The sequence below is a fragment of the Ptiloglossa arizonensis genome, chromosome 3, assembly GCF_051014685.1.
Source record: "Ptiloglossa arizonensis isolate GNS036 chromosome 3, iyPtiAriz1_principal, whole genome shotgun sequence".
Taxonomy (NCBI): Eukaryota; Metazoa; Arthropoda; class Insecta; order Hymenoptera; family Colletidae; genus Ptiloglossa; species Ptiloglossa arizonensis.
The window spans coordinates 12604291-12627804 of record NC_135050.1 but is presented as its reverse complement, the minus strand read 5'-3'; the positions used below and the strand labels follow the sequence as shown (position 1 = coordinate 12627804).

Sequence of the window (23514 nt, the reverse complement as noted above, 5' to 3'; positions counted from 1 at the left end):
ATTCTAACAACATCGTTAATATTAATTTTTTGAGACGAACGATATGCCCGACAGTTTTAATATAATTTTATATTTATAAATATACATATCATACAGGGCGTGGTTTCGTGCTGGTGGAGGTGTGGTTTACACTAGATGTTAAATTCAAAATTAATTAACATTCTGCTACCATTAGAATTATGCGATGCATACACTGTAGGTGTTTATCCTATGTGCATAAAACATTTTAGTAAGTATCGAAATAAACGTTTAATAATTTACAAAATTCCATTAAAATAATAAATGAAGTGTTAAATATTAAAATCAAATGCACGTCGAATATTAATTAACGTTTAATCATTTTTATTATATGAACTTTTACATTTTTATGGTAAAAAAAATTGTTCACACATAGAGTAAATATACTTACGAACAATATATTCCATTCCAAACATGTACCTGATGGAAAAATACACTTATTTCATTTATATACAAGTAAAGTCAACATAATTATCAATTGTTTAATTCTTCGTACAGATTTGATTATATTCTCATCTTGACTCCAGTATTACGATATGTATATTGTATATCTATATATTCCAATTTCTTTACTTTACGGAATTAAATAATAAATTTATTTCATTATTTGATATAACATATCACCTAATCTTAACTCTATGATAGAAACTTAAAGTATTTAAACTAATATTTTGCACTCATTGACATATTCTTTGAGTGTGGGTAACAACAACTATGCATTAGAAAATAATAAATATATTATTTACGTAATTAAAAACTACAACACAATTCGTATAATACTTTGCATGTGCAACAACTTTTAACTACATTATTCTTATATTCAATTCATCACACAGTACTAAACACAAATCTATTTTTCGTGTAAGGAGGTAGTGTTGTGTTTTGGGTAAGAAAGAAATCGATTTCTAGATCTAGTTCGTATCTAGAGACTGATATTGTTAACAGTGTTTGACGCAAATATGACAATAATCGATCGTAAACTAAACTCATTGAAATTATAGAAATTCTTCGAGGAGAGTATTATTCTTTACTACGAAACAACTTGTAAATTATTCGAATAAATTATATAAACAAAATTCACGTGATATCTTCGTAAGCACATTAATAACCACGGAAATTTTCATTTCGATCCATGGTGTACTTTTCATTAAAAAAAATCTCAAACTATCATCCGGTTTTTCGACCCGTTACACAAGACCACCTCCTTAATTTTCTCAATGCAATTCTGAATCCTTGTAATACCAGTCGGTCGATCGATCGACCCGCGTCTTATGTTCGAAAACTATCGTATTTCTTATTATTTCAACCCTTAGGAACACTTGGTGCAAAAACGGAGAAAAGTACGAGAAAATGTTGGTGGTAGATCGAGAAAAGTTAAGTGCGGCTTAATGAAATTGTATCTCGAGCTTTTCACTGAAAAGAGCTCGACAGTTTTGGGGAAAGCATCGAGCTGACAGCGAAATGGGTTAAGTCTGTAGATCGCGATGTTTCGAATCGAAAGTGCTCGACAAATCCGGGTGTTTGTTCGTCTCGCAAGAGCGACAGCATCTCCTTCTGAAACCCGGGACGTTGCAATAGCGTTTCAGGCTCGGTATAGAACAGAATCGATTCTTGTCTCTCCAGCAACGGGATGGAAATTCGATGGCTCTCGTTGCGTGGCCTGTGCAAGGGCGTATTTCCGTTTTCACTGTAGGCCCGTTGCAGGTGTAGAACGATTCCTTGTCCGGAGGAATGCACCTGGCTATTCGAGACTGCACACCTTTCGCGTTACCCTTTGAGCACTGTGAAGAGAAAAAATCATTATTCAATGTTCGTAATTTTTATAATACGATCAGATCTCGTTGGTAGACGTATATCGACCGAATGTAGCATATATCAAGGTAATGGTTAGTGATCTTTTTAACGATAATTTATATCGTGATTCGTATAATTTAGTTAGACCCCATTGAGTGGATATAGCATACGATAAATATCATTGCATCCAAAAAACGAAATTAACGATTGTTAAACACTTTTGAACGATGCAGTAAATTATAATATTTATAATTCGATTAATCTCTAGGTGTCCCGTGACCTAGATCTAACGTGTGATAATATAATTTTTCAATCTAAAGCATCAAAATAATGGTTATTAACATGGTGAAAATATGTAATCTCAAGAACATGATCTGGAGAGTAAATTTGTTGCTTAACATAATATTTAACCTTAAAAACCAAAGAATATTTCCTTCTGACATTTCTTCCTACGATCGAAAATAAATTAATCAAATTAAACGAGACGCTACATTTAAATACGGTTATCAATATTGAAATTACGAATCGTTTTATTTCTGCTGTGCTTAGTGTACAAACACTTTTGTCCCTTATTGTAGATACGATATTCAGATACGGACCTTGCATAGATAATCGTTTTTCAATAAGTAAAAATGAAATGTCACTCAAATAGATAACTGGTAGAAGAAAAAAAATATCTAAGTATGACAAATATTAATTGTATCCTGTCTTTTCGTATCGTGTCAGGCACTTTCCTTACCGAAGACCAATCTGTAAAAATCCAACGTCCGGGGCAAGGAATCCTATTGCATTCTCTATTATTTATAGGCATAGAACTGGTTTTGCATATGGACGGCTGTACCATCGTTCGATAAACTTCTAATTCGTTATTCTTATTGGCATCAGTCCCATTAAATTCCGACTGAACGCAATAAAGTTGTCGCAACTGAATACCAAAACTTCCGCATGTGGCTGAGCATCCTTCCCATGGACCTGGCAGCCATTTAAAACTACAGCTGTAAGTTGTAATGAACGGATAAAGGAAAGTTTCGTCAAACTTGTTTCACGAAGTAAAAATATGCAGCTACCAACTGAATTACAGGAAATCAATTTTAACGTAAAGGATAACTTCGAAATGGTATCGCGAACACTAACAATCGAATACGGCAGTGGTTTTTAAACTTTTCGGAAGGAGTCCAATTAAAAAGAAAGAATTTCTGCACCTGTGTAGAACCAACCACTGGCCAAATTAAACATTTGCAAAATACTTGTACTAATAAGTAAAGTATATTTACTTATATATTATAAGTTATATTATACTAAAGTATAGTACACTACATTTTGCAAAGCATACGTTGATAAATAATTTCTTTTGTATTCAAATTTTCTTGGTAGAAAATTCAACGATATTAATTTATCGAACGAAGCATCAAGGAACTCTTCCATAAAATGATTAACATAGTAATTTATCGTACAACGAACAGTGTATAATAAGGTAACTATCTTAAATGGAACAACGAGACAGATGAATAAAATATTGAAAAAAAAGAACAAAATCTACCAAATTTTCGAAAACTGTTCAGTTCGTTTGCAAAAAGGTAGTAACTTTTCTCCATGAATTGTTTCGTACAATTTGTTATTTGCAAAGAATGAAATAAAAACGAGAAACAGTTCGATTTTTCGAGCGTAGATTTTATTCCATTAGCGTGAATTTGGATACTAAAAGAAAGTAGCGTATTATTTATCAGAATTACTTTTCTCGATTCCTGTAGTTTCGAAATTGTTTCAATTTTTAATTTTGGGGTCTTTTCGCCGTTCGACGCACCTATAAAATCGGTTTTCTCAAAAAACGAAAAGACTGGAAACTTATACCTAAAGACGTTGCATTTTTCTATCTCCTGGCTCGGTTTCGTCGTCAATGGACATTTTCTTCGTGAAACTATTCTTCCAGTCTCCTCGTCTTTGCAGACTATCATCTTTTGACGTGTTCCACCGCCGCAGCTTGCCGAACAAAAGCTCCAACCCCCAAATAACCAAACGTATCTGTCTTTTCCATTCCTTTCGTCGCGATTTAAGAAATATTGCAGGGAGACTGCGACTGACATCCCCTGCTCTGCAATATTTTCCGGTATGAGGAGCTATGAAAAAATCAAAATTAAATGTTTCCACTCCGATTAATTTCTTTTCTACATCCACCGCAACTTTATTTTGCGGGCATAACTCGGTATATAATTATGAAATCGTATTACGAAACCTTCGTCATTTTTTCAGGAATAAAAATAATCAGATACAAAATTATGTTCCGGATAAAGATTGAATAGTTTAATAAAACAAATATTGCGCTAAAACATTTTTGATAATCGCTGAAGTATATATTACAGGTTGTGGAATTTAAAGTAATAATTGAAATATCGAGCAACCAGATTGCTCTAAGAAGAATATAATTTTCGAGAAAATTATAGTAATCTCTTCGTCGATGATTATCTTCACCCTTTCAATGTTACGCAACGGTAGGTAACTGCATTCTGCGCAATGTTGATATTTTGTAAAAAGAAAACGATCACTTTGTAGTAGAATCTAAAATATCTTCTAAGACTGGATATTGAAAATGTATTTTCTTACCAAAATCACGACGTCTTCGAATGTGGTACCGTCTGCTTTCACAGAGTACGTGTTATCGTTGCGTTTCTGAATTCGAAAGGCAGCACCCTGTACGATCGTTAAATCCCGTTTACGAGAAGCTAAATTCTCTTGCACGTTTCGCCTTCTTCGTCCATCCCCTACCACGATTGTTAAATTGTCTCGATGAAAAAACGAGATACCGAGTACTGTGATATTCATGAGCAAATTATGGGCTTCTCGTGGTATTATAGCGACGCGCGTTACCTCTGTGAAAAAAAATTAAGAATACAATAGAAACGTTTACGCTTATTAAACGTTTGGAATAGCGAAGAAATTTCATACACGAATCCTGCAGATCGAAGAAGGAGACGAGAGAATGAAAACTAACAAAATATTAGATAAATTCAAAAAGTTTTTCTGGATAGTTTTTCTCACATACAATCGATGTACTCTGAATTACGTCCATTCTTGTTACCATAAATTATTAACGATTCGTTCAGTTCTTCCTCTTTAACGCACAATATTATCTCAGGCAAGAGCGATTGAATTTCATCCTTTGATAAAGATTACATATTTAACATTATATTCAGATGAGTGTGTTATCAATGGATTGTTAAGGTATTTTCGATTAAGACAAGTCAAAACGCGACTTTATTTGGACTATTTTAAATTATGTATATATAATTGAAAGTTTTTCAGAAATGATTCGCATAACGTACAATTAAAAATAATTCGAATAAGATTGTATACGAATTCATTTTCATCGAGAATTTATATCTGGCTCACATTTTTATACATACCTAATCGATGTATTTTATAATTTCGTTACGTATTTAACATAGAAATTTGGTCAGTCCAAATCTTCATATTTCGTTTCGATATAACTTTCTTTATATAGAACGAAAGAAAATTTTTGTTTTCCTCGTGCAATGAATCCAAAATAAATGTATATATAAAAAGAAATGACTTTTTTCATTTCTAACATTTTGTTTAGATTTCTTTCCAACACACCCAAGAGGAGTCAAAACATGGGTCCGAAAACTTTGATCGAGCCTTGCTCACACTACGACAACGAACACTTATACGCGTACGTGTATACTTACACGGTAGCAACAATCATCAATCGTATCTTTCGAATGTAAATTACTCGAAACGAAAATACGAGTTGAAAGTTTCTACCAGGTTTCTTCGCGATACGTTAACATGCGGCCGCGCGATACATTTTACGATTTACTCGAAATACGAGCGTCTTAAATGCCACGTGGCCGGCGAACGAAGTCGTCGTTACCGTGCTATACATAACTCGCGGAGTAATCGAAAGTTTTTGCAAACGTAGCTCGTTTCACCGTAACTACTCCATCCGTTAGAGGCACCGAAGAAAAACGAAGACGCGAAGTCTCGTTCCTTCGGGCGAAGTGAGCTAACAACTAATCACTCCTCTCGCCATTCCTCTGCTTTAAACTAATTAGGGACGTTCCTCCTCCTGGGCTATCTGACTTTGACGGAAACTTCATCGGCACTTCTAATAACTCGATTTGAACGGTGACTGGACTGACCTCGACGAAGCTTTCGCTGAAATTTGCTGATAACATTCTCGCAGCTTGAACTGTCTCCGTCGCATACTCCGCACATATCGACAGCTTTCTTCGATCCTAAGACATGGTCGCATCCGAGTTGATGGCACTCGCCCTGCGAAATATATTCGATTGACTGAACTCGAACATTGTCGTTGCGACGCGTAGTTCTTCGAGCGATATCTTACCACTCACACGCCTAATTAAATTTTTACGAGTGAATCGTTAAGATGGACTCGCGAGTAATGTACTGGTATTCGGAAGTGACCGAATTATTGGACGAATACGGTTGAAGGTGTCTTTGAATCTTTAATGTTCGGTGTTTTTGTAATGATTGCTCTAGTCTCGTGTGAGTGTCATCGAGGAAAGTTCTGTCGTGTCAGTGTTAGTCTGTCATTGGTTAATTTTATCGTTGTCAGGGTGTCGAGGGCAGGGTGTCTTTACGAGGGGCAATAGTAAATCGGTCGATTGAACAGCGCGAACAACCAGTAAGTTTTATAAATAAATGAATTATTAGTTCCGTGATAAGTTTATTTTGTTGTTAGTGGACTGGTAGAAAATTTGCGTGCATGACACAACACTGTTTAAAGAGATCTTTAGGATTATACTTGATGATATATTTTTCGAAACTTTTAAAGTCACCTTCATTTTTTTACAGATGAATTTATAATTATTATGTGTTATATAAATTCACACCCATTTCGTAGCGGATGTTGAACAAATATTGTGACAAATATTTTCCATTATCTTCATCTGAACAGGGGAAGCAGTGCAAAAAAAAATCTCGGTTAAAGTGAGATAAACATACACGAAAAATAAATGGTCGGTTAGTCTTTTTATAACATTTGCACTTGTCTCTGAATATGCGTGTTTCTTTTTCGCGTATCTTCTAACCTTAATGAGGCTTCTTTATACATTTTTTATAGCTACTCGTATAGTCAGTACGATCGTCCAATATTTCTTTAACTAGAATACTTTTCTATCGTTTCTTCGGTTCTAATGTGGAGAAAATATTTATCACGATGCTTGTTGGGCTTGTCCCACCATCTGCTAAAAGTGGGTGTAAAATATTATAGGTTCATCTATAAAAAACTAAAGGTGTCCATGAAAACTTTGAGACAAAGAAACCGATAGAAAGCGTGCTATAATCGCTCTAAAGGTCTCCATAAACCATGTTCTGTCGCGCGGAAAAAATTTCGATCGATCCACTAACAACATTAATCCATGGCGATCGCGTTACGCGGTTCATCGTATTTTCAGAGTCTCGCAAACTTAGTAAGCCGTACTGTTTCTCACTTTGTGAAAATTTTGCTGAATTATTTTCAACGGCCAATTACCAGTCACGAGATTGATTGTATCCTTTACATTCATTTCTATTTCGTGGAAGGAGCCACGTGTTGCTTTATAGGTTAATTTTCATATAAGTTTTAATTAACCTACAAAGCAACACGTGGCTTCATCCAGAGAAACAAAAGTAGGTATGAAGGATACGTTTTCGTGACTAGTTATTGGTGGTGAAACGTGATTAACCAATATTTTATTGGAGCAAGAAAAAGTATGGTTTACCAAGTTTTGATCAAACCAGGTCGATTTTTTCTTATGACTACATTGATATATATGATTACATGACCAAGATTTGGTCTTTATTTGTAAATAATATTTTAATCCATCGATTATATCGACAACCTTTTTTCGCTTCGTCTTCCTGTTACAATTGGATTGTAATTTTCTTTGCGTTACATTGGAATAAAAAAGATCACTGAAAATTACTGGGAACTGAGTCGAAAAGATTCGGTACTGATTCGAAAAAAGTCGAAATAACTGACAGATTTGCTTGAAAACGAATTGTAGACTTATTGTTATTTTTTAAATGTTTTTGCTAGCTGGACGTTTCTGCGGCTATTATATGAGATACTCCGATAGAAGATAATACTATATCGGTAGATTTCGTAGGTAATTCCGAGCAAACGATGCTGTAACAACATGGATCCGATACTGGATGTTTACCGAGATCTGTATGTTTGAACACGTTGGAGCATACTGGGATCTACATAATTGAAATACGGAATACGCTTATGCTGATCCGCACTCCATCGAAGGATGCTTGACACTTACATGCTTTTCTGGAGCGGGAACTTCCAGCGTTATCGAAAGGCGCGTTTCGCACGTCGAGAACCCATATGTGGTTGCAAGAAGATTGATCATACAGATTGACGAAGCTTGCCGTGGCAAGTATTCTGTATCTCGATCGATAATTCTAACGAAGATGGATCGGAGTCAAGCTCATTACATCTCTGCGTATTGAGTTACACCGGGAGCTAAGTTTACTTGTCGCGTAAATCCAGAAGTTGGATAAGATCTACGCGATGCACGTGCGTGTACACTTTGAGAGTGATTTATTTTTACGAATAATAAATAAGTGGTAGAGTTTGCGAGCGAAATAAAAGAAGACGCATATTACGATCTTAATCGAACTGGTTTGCGTTTCGATCCACGGAAATTTCAAAAATAATCAAGTTAAGTACACACGATCGTAGCTCGGTATCGAAACATACGAATTAAAAATGAAATAATTATTTATGCACGAGACCAGCACTCGTACTTCTCTCGTAACAATTTACAATTTGGTAATACGAATTTGAATACATGTAGTACGTAAACGAAATTGAAGTATTACAGATCCTTGCAAACGGAATATATTTTAATCGGAAAGAACGGTCAGGATTGATCATTGATACTTCATTTTCGAGCACTCCGTTTAATTATGAATACTGATCAAATTTAAATAAAAGTGGGAAGGAAATGTAGATATACCGTTATCCAAAACACAGATAATATATATATATACTTATTTTTATGGAAATATCTTAAAAAAAGATTGTATTCCTTATTTGGTAAGAAACCCTGTACCAATCATTGTTGGAATTATTCAAAGAATTATTTCTGTCGCAATTTAATGAAAAGCATAAATTTTTTTTAAAGTCACAAACTCGTAATATCTAAGGACATAATACGTGGTTATTTGACGTTACCTGTATGCATATATCCGTCGATCCATAAGAGCATGGTGTACCGTCGATCAAATTCTTTCTCGAGTAAAATATTTCGCCCGTCTCTTTGCTCCTACAGGCTAATCGACATTTTAAGTGCTCCTGGTCAGATTCGTACGGAAGCCAAGTCATGTCGTTCTTCGTTTGGATTCGTTCAAGGTTCAGTCCATTGAACAGTTTGGAACATTGCTGTGCTCTAAGATCAATCGACGTAGAACATTTCGGTAAATCGCAAAGTTTGCAGTCGTCGTTGGGTCCTGAACAATATTTTCCACCGTAGGCAGGCCTTTAGGAAGAAGATGCGTTACAAAATCAATAAAACGATTAATCAAACGTCAGGAGAATTTAAAATCGAAACAAAAAGCCACGAGTCTCTACTAAATCGGGATTTATGGCTAATTTATTTTTAACGAACATTTAACTTAAAATAATCTTTGTGTCTTGAAATAAACGCAATCGGTTGGAAACATTGCAAATTTTTCGTCCTCCGACTTTTGCTAGTTATCATATAGAAAGTGAATCATCAAATCGAGGCGAGTCGTATTTCCTGTTTAATTAAACATTGAGAAAGTAACGAAGAAAGTATTGCACGATACAACAAGGTGTATCTTTTTATCACTTCGTTTGTTTCACAAGTGCAATGATAAAGCGCATGCTTAACCATTACACGAGGAACTTTTTAAGAATCGTATCTTTATATTTTTTGACGAATTATTGTAACTACTATTTATAAACAAACGTATAAACAATCCACTGTAGTTTGACACCCTGAGAATCGGACGCGAGTAATCTTTACCTTTGAGATATGTTAAACTTTTGCTAAAATAAAGGATTCTACTCGTAGAGGTAATAAAGTCGTATAGACATAGATTTTCAATTTTTTCAATACTCTCTTAATCTTTCAACGTTTGTGTTTGTAATTAGAAGATATTTCTTAAAAGATACACGAAAAAGTGCGGTACGTGCATGGCGGAGCTGTAATTTTATTTTCAGTCGTTCCACTGGAATTCTCCTTAACAACAAATATCCTAGTCGTCGAATCGATAAACGTGGACTATTCTCAATGTTATCAAGACCTCAATCCGATTAATTTTCTCGTTTAAGGATAGCTCAAACAGCTTGTCCATCGGAGGTCGGTTGTTAATTTAGATCTCCGCAATCGTGTTGTGGAAGGTTGTCGAGCAATTCGAAATACAGGATACATTTGTAGAAGTAAAATACACCGATAATGGTAATTTCCTGAACCATGGGAATATTCTTAGCTGTGTATCGGACATCGTACGAAATTTAATTATTCGATATCTTGAAACTATTGAAACCTTTCGAAAAGCTGAGAAAAAGTTTGCGGCTACAGTGATTGTCGATCGAAACTCTCCACCTATGAAACAGATGGTGCTTGCACTCAATCAATACATGGAACATAAAATACGTTTACATCTCGAGTATTAAATTATTTATAAAAGTTGCCCATTGAAACGAAATATTTTGCAGAATAACGATCGTTCGACTTCTAGATTTACGACTACAAATTTTTAACGAGACACCTACAGAGACGTCAGTGAGACAAAATAAATCGTATCATATTATTCGATTTGTTCTTCTAGCACTTTTTTTTGTCGTCAATCAAACAGAATCTACAACTCCCACAATTGCGTGACTCGGGTTGTATATTTATATCATGATACGAGTAAACGTATCGGTTAATAATAATAGCAATAATATATCTGTACCACCGAGTACAATTTGAAACCATTCTATAATATACCGAAAACAGGTTGTTCGTCTTTAAGATTTTGTACGAAGCTTGAAGATGTGATTTTTTTCATGCAAAACGTAAGACATTGTTCATCACTTACTCGAACATTATACGTTACGTATTTCAATTGTAATCAATGTAGAAAAAACGTATACTACTTTATGTTTACGATCTGTTACCTGTTTAATTATGTACAGGGTAGCTTGCAAAATGTAATACCAGTGGCGTGATTTTTATCGTGAAAAAGTAAATCGAAAATGTAGAGCAAAATGTTTTAATACGAGTCTTCGAGAAACAAAGAAAGTTAGTCAGGTACGTGCGCGATTGAGTACGACTGCGTAACGAGTTTGTCTATTATTTTTACTTGTGGTGGTGTGTGTGAATATCGAGGGTGTGGGGTATTATCTGATGTAACTGGTTCTAACTAGTTGGACGATAATAACGGAAAACAGATAATGCCGTATCACTGTCAATGTTCCCAAACATTTGCACAAGTAGAAGTAGTGATTAATGGACGGACGCGTTAGTCAAATCAAACTCAATCGTGCGCGTGCCCCGTAAAGATTTCAAAATCGATTTTCTCAAAAACGAAGCTTCGTAGAGAAAAATTCTATTCTACATTTTCGATTTACATTTTCACGAAGAATCATCATGCTTTACGGAATATCCTGAATACCTTTCGCTATGTCATTTTCATCATTTTGTTGTCTAAAAACATCTAGTATTTGTCACTGTAATCGACAGTTCGCGAGATTTTATTACTTATTCGAATATTGAGTTAGCATTACTAACAGCGGTTTGTTACATTTTCGTGTTCGGCATTGCACTCCAATTCCGCACGTTCTCGAACACTTTTCCCAGGCAGTCCATGCACTCCAGCTTCCATCTCTGGGTTTGTTCAACACTATTCCCAAATCGAAGTTTTTCTTATTCGCAAATTGACATTGACCGTTTGTACACCACTGGAAAAATTCCATCAACTTTATCATTATTAACTTCAAGAGCAACGAGAAATTTAAACGCGGAAAATTTGCAATTATAGAGTTGCATGCAAATTAAGAAACTTCTTTCACTGTTCACTACTTGTTTATTATTTCAATTAGGTTCGCGGTGTTCCACTTGCTTCTATCGATTCTTCGTTATGTCATCCGTCTGTCTTATTTGGATTTATCAATCGACAAGTGATTATCATTGTAGTGGCAAGTAAGTAAAAAATATTTAAACAAACAACTGTCGAATTTCAATGAAGAGAACGAAAGAAGAAAATCAAAGATTTGTTAAGAATGTTCGCAGCGTGCAACGCCAGTTTTGATGAAAATCGAAGAATAATTTGGAATGTAAGACAGAAACGAAGTAAAAACATAGTTTTCTCTTAACTTTCCACCAGTAGCAATTACCTTCTCACTCGTTTTACTCTGATAATAATTCATACTTAAACCGTAGCTTTACCTTAGAGACACCGCACAATGTGCCTTCCAAAGGTGGTCCCTTCTTGGTCTTGCACGTTTGAGATATATTACTATTACCGCACCATAAGTGAGAACACGGCTCCACCACGTCGAAAGTCTTGCAAAGTTCGTAACTGAATACAAATAAAAACACCTTAGTCGCTCATCGAGAAACTACAATATTATATTCCACTAATTTACTAACAAGCGATACTCCGATTTCTGGATTATTGCATCGAATCGATATCGACGATATTTCTAAAATAAATGAACGGTAAGAAATTTTTCTCGTTAGAAATAATTCGTAATTGTAAATAATTATAATTGCAAACAGATTTTAAAGGTTCGCGCGAAGATACGGCAACGATTAATAATAATGAATACGCACCCTTCGCCGAATTCCATCCGGCACTGTTCGTCCATTGTAAAAGTCTCGCGAACGGTGGCTTTCAACGGAGTGGAACTGTCGTGTTTCGGTTTGTTCAATAAACAGGACCACCGTCTACAAATACCTATTTTAGCGGTATGTAATTCTAAAAAACGCGGGCTCGAGTGAAACGACTTTTCTCACCTCACTCTGCGCTGGAACTCTTTCTTCGAGCAAGCTGACCAGTAAAAGTGATGGAACGTTGCGGCAACCATAGGTGCCATCACGCTTCCACGAGATCCTTCTTCCCTGCAGGCATTTCCGGTAGATTCGTCACCGTCATGAGTCAGACCTAGACTACGAGAAACACGTTCGTACGTTGTAAACAGTATAGAATAAATCTTTTCAACGCGGGATAAAGTCGAGGAACGAGAAGTGATACACCGGTCGTAAGTTTGACACAATTCAAAATTCTTTTACTTTTTAAATTTTTAACGAAAAATTCCAGATTGGTGTGTAATCTACAACGTTCGAGAAGCGAGCTGAAAGAAAAGAGAGAATTTTCGTAAACCATTATCGCAACTCACGGGACTGGGATTCGCCATTTTAGTCCCGAGTCTCGAGAAGCTACCAGAAAATGGCGTCACAATTCAACGAGGCAGAAGAGTTCAACGGAGTAAATTAACGCAATATTCTCTTGGGACTGGAAGATGGTAAGTTGATTTCTAGCACAAAGAGGAAAAGAATGGATGCCGCAACGTTGTCGATAAATGAAGCAAAGGAAACGATTCCAATGTACGAAATTGGGAAATTAAAATATGCAAGACGGAAGAAGAACCAGAGAACCGTTCCCTTCTTTCGGGAGAATGCTTAGGCATCACACAGGCGGGAAACCATGGAAACCATTCGTAAAATGGAATGGAACTTTATACGACATCCGCTCCATAGTACTGACTTAGCTCCAAGTGTTTATCACTTCCTTAGTAGCCTGAAAGCACACTTGGAAGGTCAGTGCTACGAGGGTGGCGGTGCTGAAATTCAAAGTATTCAAGAATGGATTCGCGCAACAAAGAAACTTTTCTCAAGGGGGTATAAAAAGGAGTTTAGAACGCTGGAAAATGCACCGACAAGGAACATCGCTAGTTATCACGTACCGGATTTTTCTGACACTTTTGACAAATGTTTGTCGACTCGGTTTAAGAATTGTACCGTATTTCGTGGTTTCCACGTTTCGATTTTAAGGGAGAAATCACACCTTACATCGAAACCGCCCATTTTATTTCTGTTCGTTTAACTTTCAAATTACAAAATCTACTGAAAAGTGTTTCGAGTAAGAACGGTACCGTTTCAGAGACCTGCGAAAAAGTAGGAACAAATGTTTGAAATTTAAAAAGAAAATCTTTCTGGAATATTTCTTTTCCTTTTATTTCTCCCTAGTAAAATCGAGAAACGCAACCTCGACGTAGCTTTTATTAATCGAGGCCAATGAAAATTTGTGCAAAGTTTCACAGAAATAAAACACCGCGTCAACAAATCGGTCTCGTTTATATTTAAACAACTTTATTCGGATAATTGCTCCACGGATCTACTTTTTCTTGCCGAGGATGGATGTTCGAACGATGGTATTAAAGAGCATAGATTCTTTTGCATTTTAGATTTTTTATATATTGTTAAAAAAGAACGAAAGATACTTTTAAATTTATATATTCATTCGATGAAACTTTCTAGGTTGAATTATCAAACTCTGAACAATGCGTATTTGGTTGCTAAATTATGTTAAAACCGGAGCACGATGTAGACCACTCGAGTGGAGGTGGTACTGTGTACAGTATTAATATCAAAAACGAGAAGAAAGTATTTTACAGGGAACTTTAACCCTTGAGGTGCTATGGGCGTGTTTACGCGCCCGGCAAGGATTACATACGTAAGTACTTCAAGCGCTACGTACGTATTTACATGGTTACTGAAACGGTTACTGCCGGCGCTATAGTCGTGCTTAACCGTGGAATACCGTTGAAAAATATTACTTGAAACCGTGTATTACCGTATCGTGTCACCGTGTCTTTCGAGAAAGCAGCTTGCAATATTTTACGTAACTTTTTCTATAGGTTTTAATGGGTGTTATTGCTTTGATTAGTTTCAAAGACACGTGCAATACTCACATATGTGCGACCTCGTGCGCGATGATAAATGCGCTAGTCAAGCCTTCGTCTCGATTCAAGGCACATGACCTCGCGGGATCGCATACTCCAGACACAGGTGCGTATCCAGAGGGACCTCCGATATCTAAACGCGTTAGCCATATAGCCACATCGTGGTTTACGTTTACCGAGGACAGCATTTTTCTATTCCATTTATTCACGTTCTCGAGCGACCGTCTGGCATCGCCACGACGAACCTACGGTACAATCGTAATCGTAATCACATGGTGTTGAATCGCTCGTAATATTCACCCCATCTAGTATAACAATGCATTATTTCTCGTCGATTATTCACGAGACACAAACATTCGTTCACCGTGACGAAATGGTGATTTTTGTCTCATCCGCTACTGAAAATTTACATCTTCGTGTTGTTCGTTATATCTTCGCGAGAGAATAAGGGAAACAGTCTGTACACCGAATTATTCGAAGTGATTTTAATTATACGTTTAGTTAGATCATAAATTATGTACAATCGGAAATATTCAATCAGAGAAATCTTGTCATCGTTGACACACTTGTAAAGATATAACAAAGAACATTGATATCATTATTTTTGTGATATGTTAAAAAATTGCTCACCATACTGTCTCTTTTCTCCGCGTATAAAATCATTCGTACGATCACCAAGATCATATTTGATTCGAGCGATGGGTCCATGTAAATTGCACTCACCTAGAATCAGAAATTTCAAACGGTCTTCGTGATCAACAATCTGTTTAGAATAATTAAGCGAATAGAGATGTGTACATAATTATAAATTTTTGCGCAGTCGAGAAAGTATTAAAGATATACGAAAACGTTTTTTGTTGAGTATTAATCTTGTGGAAGAACGATTGCGTTTAGATTATATTTCGCAACGAATACGCTTGGTACTTTAGTATGAATTTTTCCAATTGATGCTGCGACTACTTACAATGTTTAAAAGAGCCAGAATGTACTGCTGCACTCGCATTCCGTGAAAATCTACCACGGAATAATCGGCAGCTATTCCGATTTCTAGCCATCGTGGCGACGATTCTTTGACGATCATTTTCTTTCCTAGAAGCGTATTTATGCATATTTAAGCGCATTGACCGATTCGTGTTTCTATTCTGTTACGTGGATGTACTAATAAACGGGCCAAATTGACAACGGTCTTTAAGTTGCACAGCAGAACCTCGATAATTGCACGAGTGCCTCGTTCGTTGTATTGTGTTGACAGGTGGATGGAATAGTCATTTAGCAACCAGCGAAGTTTGAGGTAGAAGGAACAGACAGTAGCGAATGTTTTATTAAATTCGATATTAATTATTCAAGAGATGTTCCTTTATTGAGAAGTTGAAGGTAGAAGGAACAAGCAGTAGTGAATATTTTATTAAATTTAATATTCATTATTCAAGATGTTCCATTCGAGATGTTTCATGGGATGAAAATTTAACTAATGTAGCATATTTGGTTTTCCAATGCATTGAGTATTTTACTATGATACAAATATTTAAACGGATGATTAGCATGAATATACATGTATTCGCGTTGATATTATAGATTGTTAATTACTTACCATATGCAGACAGAACAAATAATTTTAAAATATTCAATTAATACTCGGGACGCGTTAATTACTTAGTGGTTTTTAATTAATTTGTCGATTAATCAACAATCCAAATATTTGATGCATTTTGAATATCCAGAGCAAGGTTACAAGGGAATCATAAGAGGACAGAATCGGGGTACTATTTTTAAAAAATTCATTTTTTCACTCACTTGGTATTTTATTCCTTTGCCAGGTGGGCCCTGAAAAATAATCAAGGTCTTCAGAATTTACATCAATCGGCAGATCTTCCATTATCGTGTCGTTATATTCTGCCGGTACTTCGCCCCTTTCGTCGTACAAAATTAATTTTTCGGCTTCTGGGTATTCCATGTTAAAGACGTCACCAGATAAATTGTAGAAATCCTGAGCATAGTGGTTTATAGAATCGCGTCTCGTTCGTTTCGATTTCACATTTTGTTTCTTGTGTCCTGATCCTTGCATACTTTCTACAATGAAATTGTTACTTTCAATTTGTCTGAAACTGTATATTTGTATGAAAGACTATCCGTATTGCAAGAATAGCGTAACAAAGTAGCAATCATCTAGGCAATATCAAATTCAAGTGAATTGTGCTTTGAACTGTGAAAATTGAGCTTTAACAAGAAAATTATTTAACGATTTATAGAAAAATTGGTAATCGATAAAGGTTCAAGTTCAATATGTATCTGCGAACATCGATGGATTGAATATTTAAGCTTCGTTTCGTTAAAATTGAATGGTACTTGTAAAAACAAATATTTCATGTACTCCCACACAGAGTTCAAATGTGTTTGGTTATATATTACATTTCAAGCTTTGTTGTTCTGAAATTATCGAGGTTCTACTGTGTTCCCATAATGTTCGAATATATAACATTAAGGTTACAATGAAAGTGATTAATCGGTACTCTTATCAAATTCACGATGACTACAGAATCATTCAAGTTAATCTGAATTTAATAATAACTTTTTAACGAATATATTTCCCACCGATTTTGTAAAATGTTGCAAATTGTTTGTCTATGCATGTAAAATGCATTTATTTTAAAGATTGAAGGATGCTTGAAATTTTCGAACGGCAGTTCAAATTAATATGGAAACGTTCCATTAAACGTGAAGCTAAATATAAGAATAAACGTTGTATAAAAATCGAGAAATAGATCTCTGCACAAATGATCCTTTTATTAGAGTACTTGTATTAAATTCAATTACATTCATGTCTGACAAAGGATTTCAAGAAGCACAAGAGTAGACAATAATATTTTGTATTAAATCTCCACATCAGAATTATTCAATTTCGAAACAGAAAGAACAAACAGGGAATTGCAGCGTTCCATTAGTATCAGTGATCAGAGACTTAATTAAGAGATCATTTAATTAACTCTTAAGCTATAATTTGCACGCCTCGAATTTTCCGACTGCATGTATATGAAATTCCATCGCAGTTCGAGCTATGCGGGCTATGAAGTTGATAATTGTTCGGCGCGTTACGCAATTCTATTGCGTTAATAGTTCTATGCTTTAAACGATTGATGAAACTGGAATACGCTTATTCGACGTAATAAATTTCGTAAAATATTACTGCAACTATTTGCATACTATTTGCAATTCTTCGCTTAGGTATAGGTACCATGAAACTTTAATTTCTTCAAAATAGTATTACGGATAATATTGAGTTGTCGAATTTTTACGATTTTAAATGAAAAATTGAAATAAAATGGACCCTGATCTGTTAAAGAATTAGAGGTTGAAGAATAAAGATTCTCAACAGATTTAAATGTTACCCACTTCAATATATATTCATCAACGTAATAGATATTTCTATTAAGAGAAATTAATCGTTGTTTTTTCTATAAATACAAATTATCTTCAAAATATTTTACCAATATTAAAAAATATTATTAAGCAAATTTTTTTCTTTCAGCGAATTAAGTTTTCTCGAAACGAAACCGTTTTCTTTTCAACGTGCATATATCTGTAGTCTCCACTCGGAAGAATTTAACGATTACTCTCACTTAAGGTTAATTAAGATCGCGCATTGAAAATAAGTAGTTGCATCGTTTTAATCACGTTCATTTATAATATGCTAATGTCATTAACTCTATTACTTTGTAACGAATAGAAATGAGTACCGCTAGTGCTCTCAAGTGATAATAGACTGTACAGAGTAGTCTATTAAAAAGAAGACACTTAAGTGACCTTTCGCTTAGTTTTGGAGATAGGAAAAAATATTGTAAACATAATTTGAACATTTCGATACATATAGTGCCCAAAATCTGTTGTTTCTGAAATATTTAAATTTTCTATTTGTTTAAACGCGATATTTATATTTTCTTTGCTTTCGTATGACATAAATATCGTTAAAGCGAGTTGTCGACGGTAGCGTAACATGTTCTCGAAAAAACTTTGAAGTTGAAAATTTGAAAATTAATAAAGAAACTCCATCGAGAGCGCAAATATTTTTATTTTTTTAATTTCACGACTCTGTACAAGTTCTTCTTGTAATCAATTTGTTATTCAATTTTTTTTTCCAGGAGGGTCTTGTAACGCGTTGCTTTAATTCCTACAATTTTTACTTTCGTGATTTTTACTTTTACCGGCAATGTTTAAGAGAAGCAGTGCAATTACACAGAAAAAATTTCCTGACCATAGCTGGCCAGTGGTTTCTATGTATTCAAATTTAATTACACTGTTTCTAGCAACTAGTGTGCGTAATAAGAAAATCTTGAAAAAACGAAAACTGTGACGCACGAAGCTAAATAGTAAAACTTCTATATTGTACTCGGTATAACTCGGTATAATTTATTATCCAACAACTGTATCAATTTCATATTTTTCATATTTCGTTTTATCGATAGTTTCATGGCAGAGATTTTGAAAATATTATCTTCCCCAATTGAACGCAATTCTCAACGGAGATTAAGACAATTTGAAAACAATGAAACGATTTATCAATATTTTTACACATCTATGAAATGAACAAATATTGGTCACTTAAGAATCCATGATGAACGAAAGAAGACGATGTTATCTCTTCTTTTTTTTTGTTAATTACATAGTAAGTAGTGAGAAATATAGAATATTTTTGTTAGATGTATAACCAGTTTTCCTGGAGAACTACTCTACGCCAAACGGTGTATTATTAGCATGATGGCAGTTCTGCTAATTCTTCACGCACTGGACACAGATTCTGTATAATCTGTATGTACATATGTTCCTAAATCGCTATGTCGGTGGTGACAAACTATCTCCGCCTCCAAATTTAACACAACCGAATTTCGTTTCAGAGAAAATTGAAGGGTGAAATTTATCGTGAAAAATCGTCAACCGTAAAGACATAAAACAATGAACAATCAGAGTTTCTGCGACACTTGTTACAACGTAACTTATCGATATCGATATAATTAATCTGTCATTAGAAATTTCAAACGACAATATCATGGCCGACTGATTTCGTTCTGAACGATTTATTAAGACGAATATCATAACTTAATAATTTTTTACTCGGCTAAGTCTTTTCGTTAGACTTTTATACTAAACAACATTCATCATTTTAGAGGTCTCGACGAGCATCAAATTCTTCGTGTCGATTTTGAAACAATCTTCAGAATTAAAGAAAAAGAATCGAATAATTCAACGCCTCTGACATTATGAGTCCGTACGATCTGCGAGAAAGACTACAAAATGGATTTGAAATTATTCCTGGAACTTTGAACATTTTCTTCGATCGTCCACGACCAAAAACCTAAAGTACGCACGATATACGTTCGTAGAACAGATTATACAACTCTCGGTACAAGAAACATCTTTACCTATCCTGTTTCTTTCGATCGGTTGTTCGGAATTATCGTTGTACGACGTTCAGTTACAACGCAGACCCCTGAAGCGCCGGACACGTATTCACGAATCACTGTCCACATCGCGAAGATTAGAAGCCACCGTGTTGACGAAAGTATTACCTGCAGGATTCTCTCGCCTCACGGAGACGATGTCCGGGGTCTCCTTGGACGACCACCAACCGGTGTGCCGCGACTCGTACATCACGTGCTGGCCATCCGTTAGCGGCTGAACGAAAAAGGATTTTCGGTCGGTCAGCATCAGTACGTACATCTCCTGATCGCATAGGGTAGCAACGACCAAAGAACGCGTGCCACCTTCCAAGCTACCGCGACGTAGATCGCAGCCGAGCGTCGCGTCGTAGCTCGCGGCTCTGGCCTCGTTCGCGTACACCCAGTCCACGGTGAGGTTCGACGATAACGTCAGACGATCGTTCGCGATCGTCTTCAAGGTCCAGTTGCTGATCTCGATGAACAACGGCTCGTCCGCGTAGCCGTCTCTCGGTTCGTTCGCGATCGATCGTTTGGTTCGCGCGTTCTCGCCGCCGATGATACGCGGCTGAACGATCTCGTACTCCTGCAAGCTCTCCAGTAGGTCGCTCACCCTCGATTTGCTCGCGATCGTCCCGAGCAACCACATGGTCACGAGAAAACTAGGAAGTCTCGATTGCGTCATGGCGCTCGCTTTAACGAAATCTCGGTGTGACGTTCGCGCCGTTTCGCGACACGACGAACATGCTCGCAGTTCACTCGTGGACACGACTACGCGGTTACGTAGGGCCTCGTGACGTCGTTCGTACGACGATTTCGATCCCGGCTCGCTACGTCCTCCCGGTTCACATTCCCGATTCGACGATCAGACCGATCTCGGTTGATACTTTCGCGATCTCGTGTACCTCGTGCACGATTCCGCGTACGCGAGCACGTTGCGGTGTTCTTCCATCGTGGAGACGCGCGGAAATTATTTACGTACTCTCTCTCTCTGTCTCACGATCCGGTGTCACCTCGATTCGATCGTTCGTAACCGCCGAGAAGGTTCTCGAATCGGCGTGGCTCGTGTACTTTATCGACGCGTTACGATCGGTTCCACGATCAAGGTACGAATCGCACGTGATCGATACTTGCCGATTTGGTTCGTTCTCCGTTTCTGTCATCTACTGCGTCCCGTTTCCCTCTCTCGTTCGAAAGAACGCTTCGACTATGTTCAATCGTACCTCGTACGCGCCGACAACGACGACGGTTCGGAGCGGTTGGCCATTCGGGAATAGTAATTTAATCGCGAACGTTGCATCGGGGAACGGAGCAAAAAGTGGAGCGAGTGATAAGAAGCACCCGCGACAATCACTACACACCGCACGGTTCTTCCACGCGTTCCCGAACGAATATCAAGCGCAACAAGGCGTTAACGACGCGTCGCGAATTCTCGTTAGACGGGGTACTAAGAAAGGTTGGTCACCACCGATCCGTTCGATCGATTCAACCGCACCAGCGAACGTGGGAGCGCGTGTTACTTCGCTAAGCGATCGCAGCGCGTGCGAGAACGCGATCCACCGAATTAACGTTCAATTAAAGCGGACGCAACGCGACGGCTGACCGTGCTGCAACTGGCAGCCACATGGACAGCGGAGGAAGAACGCGACGCGAAACGCAGCACGCGAGTGCACCAGCGGCGAGTTGTGCGTAAGAACGCGCGAACGCGCGAACGCGCGCGAAGGCTGGAAAAAGCACCAGCGCTTGCCGCCCACTGTAGTTCTAATAATGGCAGCTTTATGTGCAATCACCGAGAAACCGAGGATGCCGAGCGAACGCATTGTTTCGTGCCCTGCGGTTAACCAAGGGCGGTCGATTTCGTCTTTAACCCTTTTCGCCTGTCGAATTTATCCTCGGCCGTGGCCGCGCGCATCGATCGTCGATCGTTCGAATATCGCCGAGTGTGGATCGCTCTCGTTGATCGGATGAACGTTTCAATAATTATTTTTTTTTTTTGCGGATGTATATTATAGAATTCCTTTTACGCGAATCTAACGGGAGATCGTAGAATTGGGTGAGTTCGTTGATCGGACGAACGATTCAATATTTTTTCTTTTTTTTTTGTGGCTGAATATTATAGAATTCCGTTTACGCGAATCCAACGGAAGATTGTAGAATTGGGTGAGTTCGTAGATTGGACGAGAAGTTTTTATTTTTCTTTCAGTCTCGAATATAATGAAAGTACATTTATACGAATCCAACGGGAGATTGTATATCTGGATGAGTTCGTAGATTGGACGAGGAATTTTTAATTTTTTCTCTTCTTCTTTTTTTTTAATTGTTGAATATAATATAATTTCATTTATGCGATATACAATGGGAGATTGAATACCCGGATGAGTTCGTAGATTGGACGAGAAGTTTTTCATTTTTATTTCACGTTTTTTATTGCCTTTGGAAGCCATGTTCGCGAAATACAATTAAACGGAATTTTTTGAGAGTACGATCGAGAGACTGCCCCGAGACTGAGGTATATCTGCAACGCGTAAATATGTTTGTTTTAATTTTCGTTCGTTGCTGATGTTCATGTAATTCGTGTAACACTGGACGCTAGTTCGGATAGTAGAAGATAAAAGTTCACAAATCGATGAAAATTTTTTCCAATAAATAGCGTTCTATCGTAACGTGTAATTAGAACAGACTCGACGTAATTTACCAACAGTTTTTATAAATTAAAATACGAGCACGCGATAAGGAAATGTCCAGCAGGACCCTCTAATTCTGTATTTTAATTTCCAGCCGAGGATGATTAATATTTTTCGAATTTATTCTTTGTTTGCACGTACATCTAGACTGTTATAAGCGAAAAATTGAATAGCATCAATGGAGGTAGCGCAAATCGAATAGTATTTTAAAAACAATATTTTCAGTTCGGTGACCATTGAAATTTTCTTTCAAGGTTGGGTCCAATCGGTGTTTATTTCAAAATTTGATGTATTTGTTGCTGTTGACGGTATGTTTCGTTCGACTATTGCTTTTATCACAGACTAAGTGTTTTGACAATTAAATACGAATAATCTTTGTAAATAATTTCAATTGGTAACTACGTTTACAGATATTCTTCAATAATTAACAGCAGAAGCGAGCACAATTTCTTTAAATATAAATGTTTGGATGGAATATATTATGAATTCGGAATTACAAATACGAAATAAGGAAAACTTGGATAATTTCGTTACACTGAGAATCTTTTTCTCGTTTCTCGTTCGTGTATAGAAAATCTGCATTATAATTGCTTCCTTATTCCATTTACTCAAACTAGTCTATATTTGTACAATTTCGCGC

General features: G+C 36.6%; 1 protein-coding gene across 3 annotated transcripts; it reads right to left on the bottom strand.

The window, feature by feature from the left end:
- Positions 1 to 505: 505 nt before the first annotated feature.
- LOC143144637 (A disintegrin and metalloproteinase with thrombospondin motifs 3) lies at positions 506 to 21802 on the bottom strand. 3 transcript variants are annotated; one of them, XM_076307248.1, is made up of 15 exons: positions 20323 to 21802; positions 16556 to 16831; positions 15726 to 15850; positions 15392 to 15484; positions 14771 to 15006; positions 12813 to 12965; positions 12630 to 12743; positions 12243 to 12375; positions 11586 to 11755; positions 9020 to 9323; positions 5970 to 6102; positions 4414 to 4679; positions 3664 to 3929; positions 2552 to 2807; positions 506 to 1799 (listed from the first exon to the last, which is right to left on the bottom strand). In XM_076307248.1, the coding sequence occupies exons 1-15, from the start codon at positions 20873 to 20875 to the stop codon at positions 1485 to 1487; spliced, it is 3393 nt and encodes a 1130-aa protein (XP_076163363.1). In that variant the 5' UTR covers positions 20876 to 21802; the 3' UTR covers positions 506 to 1484. The 3 variants fall into 3 exon arrangements, with proteins under 3 accessions (XP_076163363.1, XP_076163364.1, XP_076163365.1); XM_076307249.1 differs by lacking the exon at positions 16556 to 16831; XM_076307250.1 differs by lacking the exon at positions 2552 to 2807 and having other exon boundaries at positions 1615 to 1799.
- Between the last annotated feature and the right edge of the window lie 1712 nt (positions 21803 to 23514).

Bases quoted from the DNA above. Each gene is read 5' to 3' on its own strand.
- LOC143144637 (XM_076307248.1), bottom strand. From the start codon at position 20,875: ATGACGCAATCGAGACTTCCTAGTTTTCTCGTGACCATGTGGTTGCTC. The intron at 15,851-16,555 runs GTGAGTGAAAAA...ATACGCTTCTAG, and splicing joins GCAAAGGAATAAAATACCAA to GAAAGAAAATGATCGTCAAA. The intron at 2,808-3,663 runs GTATAAGTTTCC...TACAACTTACAG, and splicing joins GAAAAATGCAACGTCTTTAG to CTGTAGTTTTAAATGGCTGC.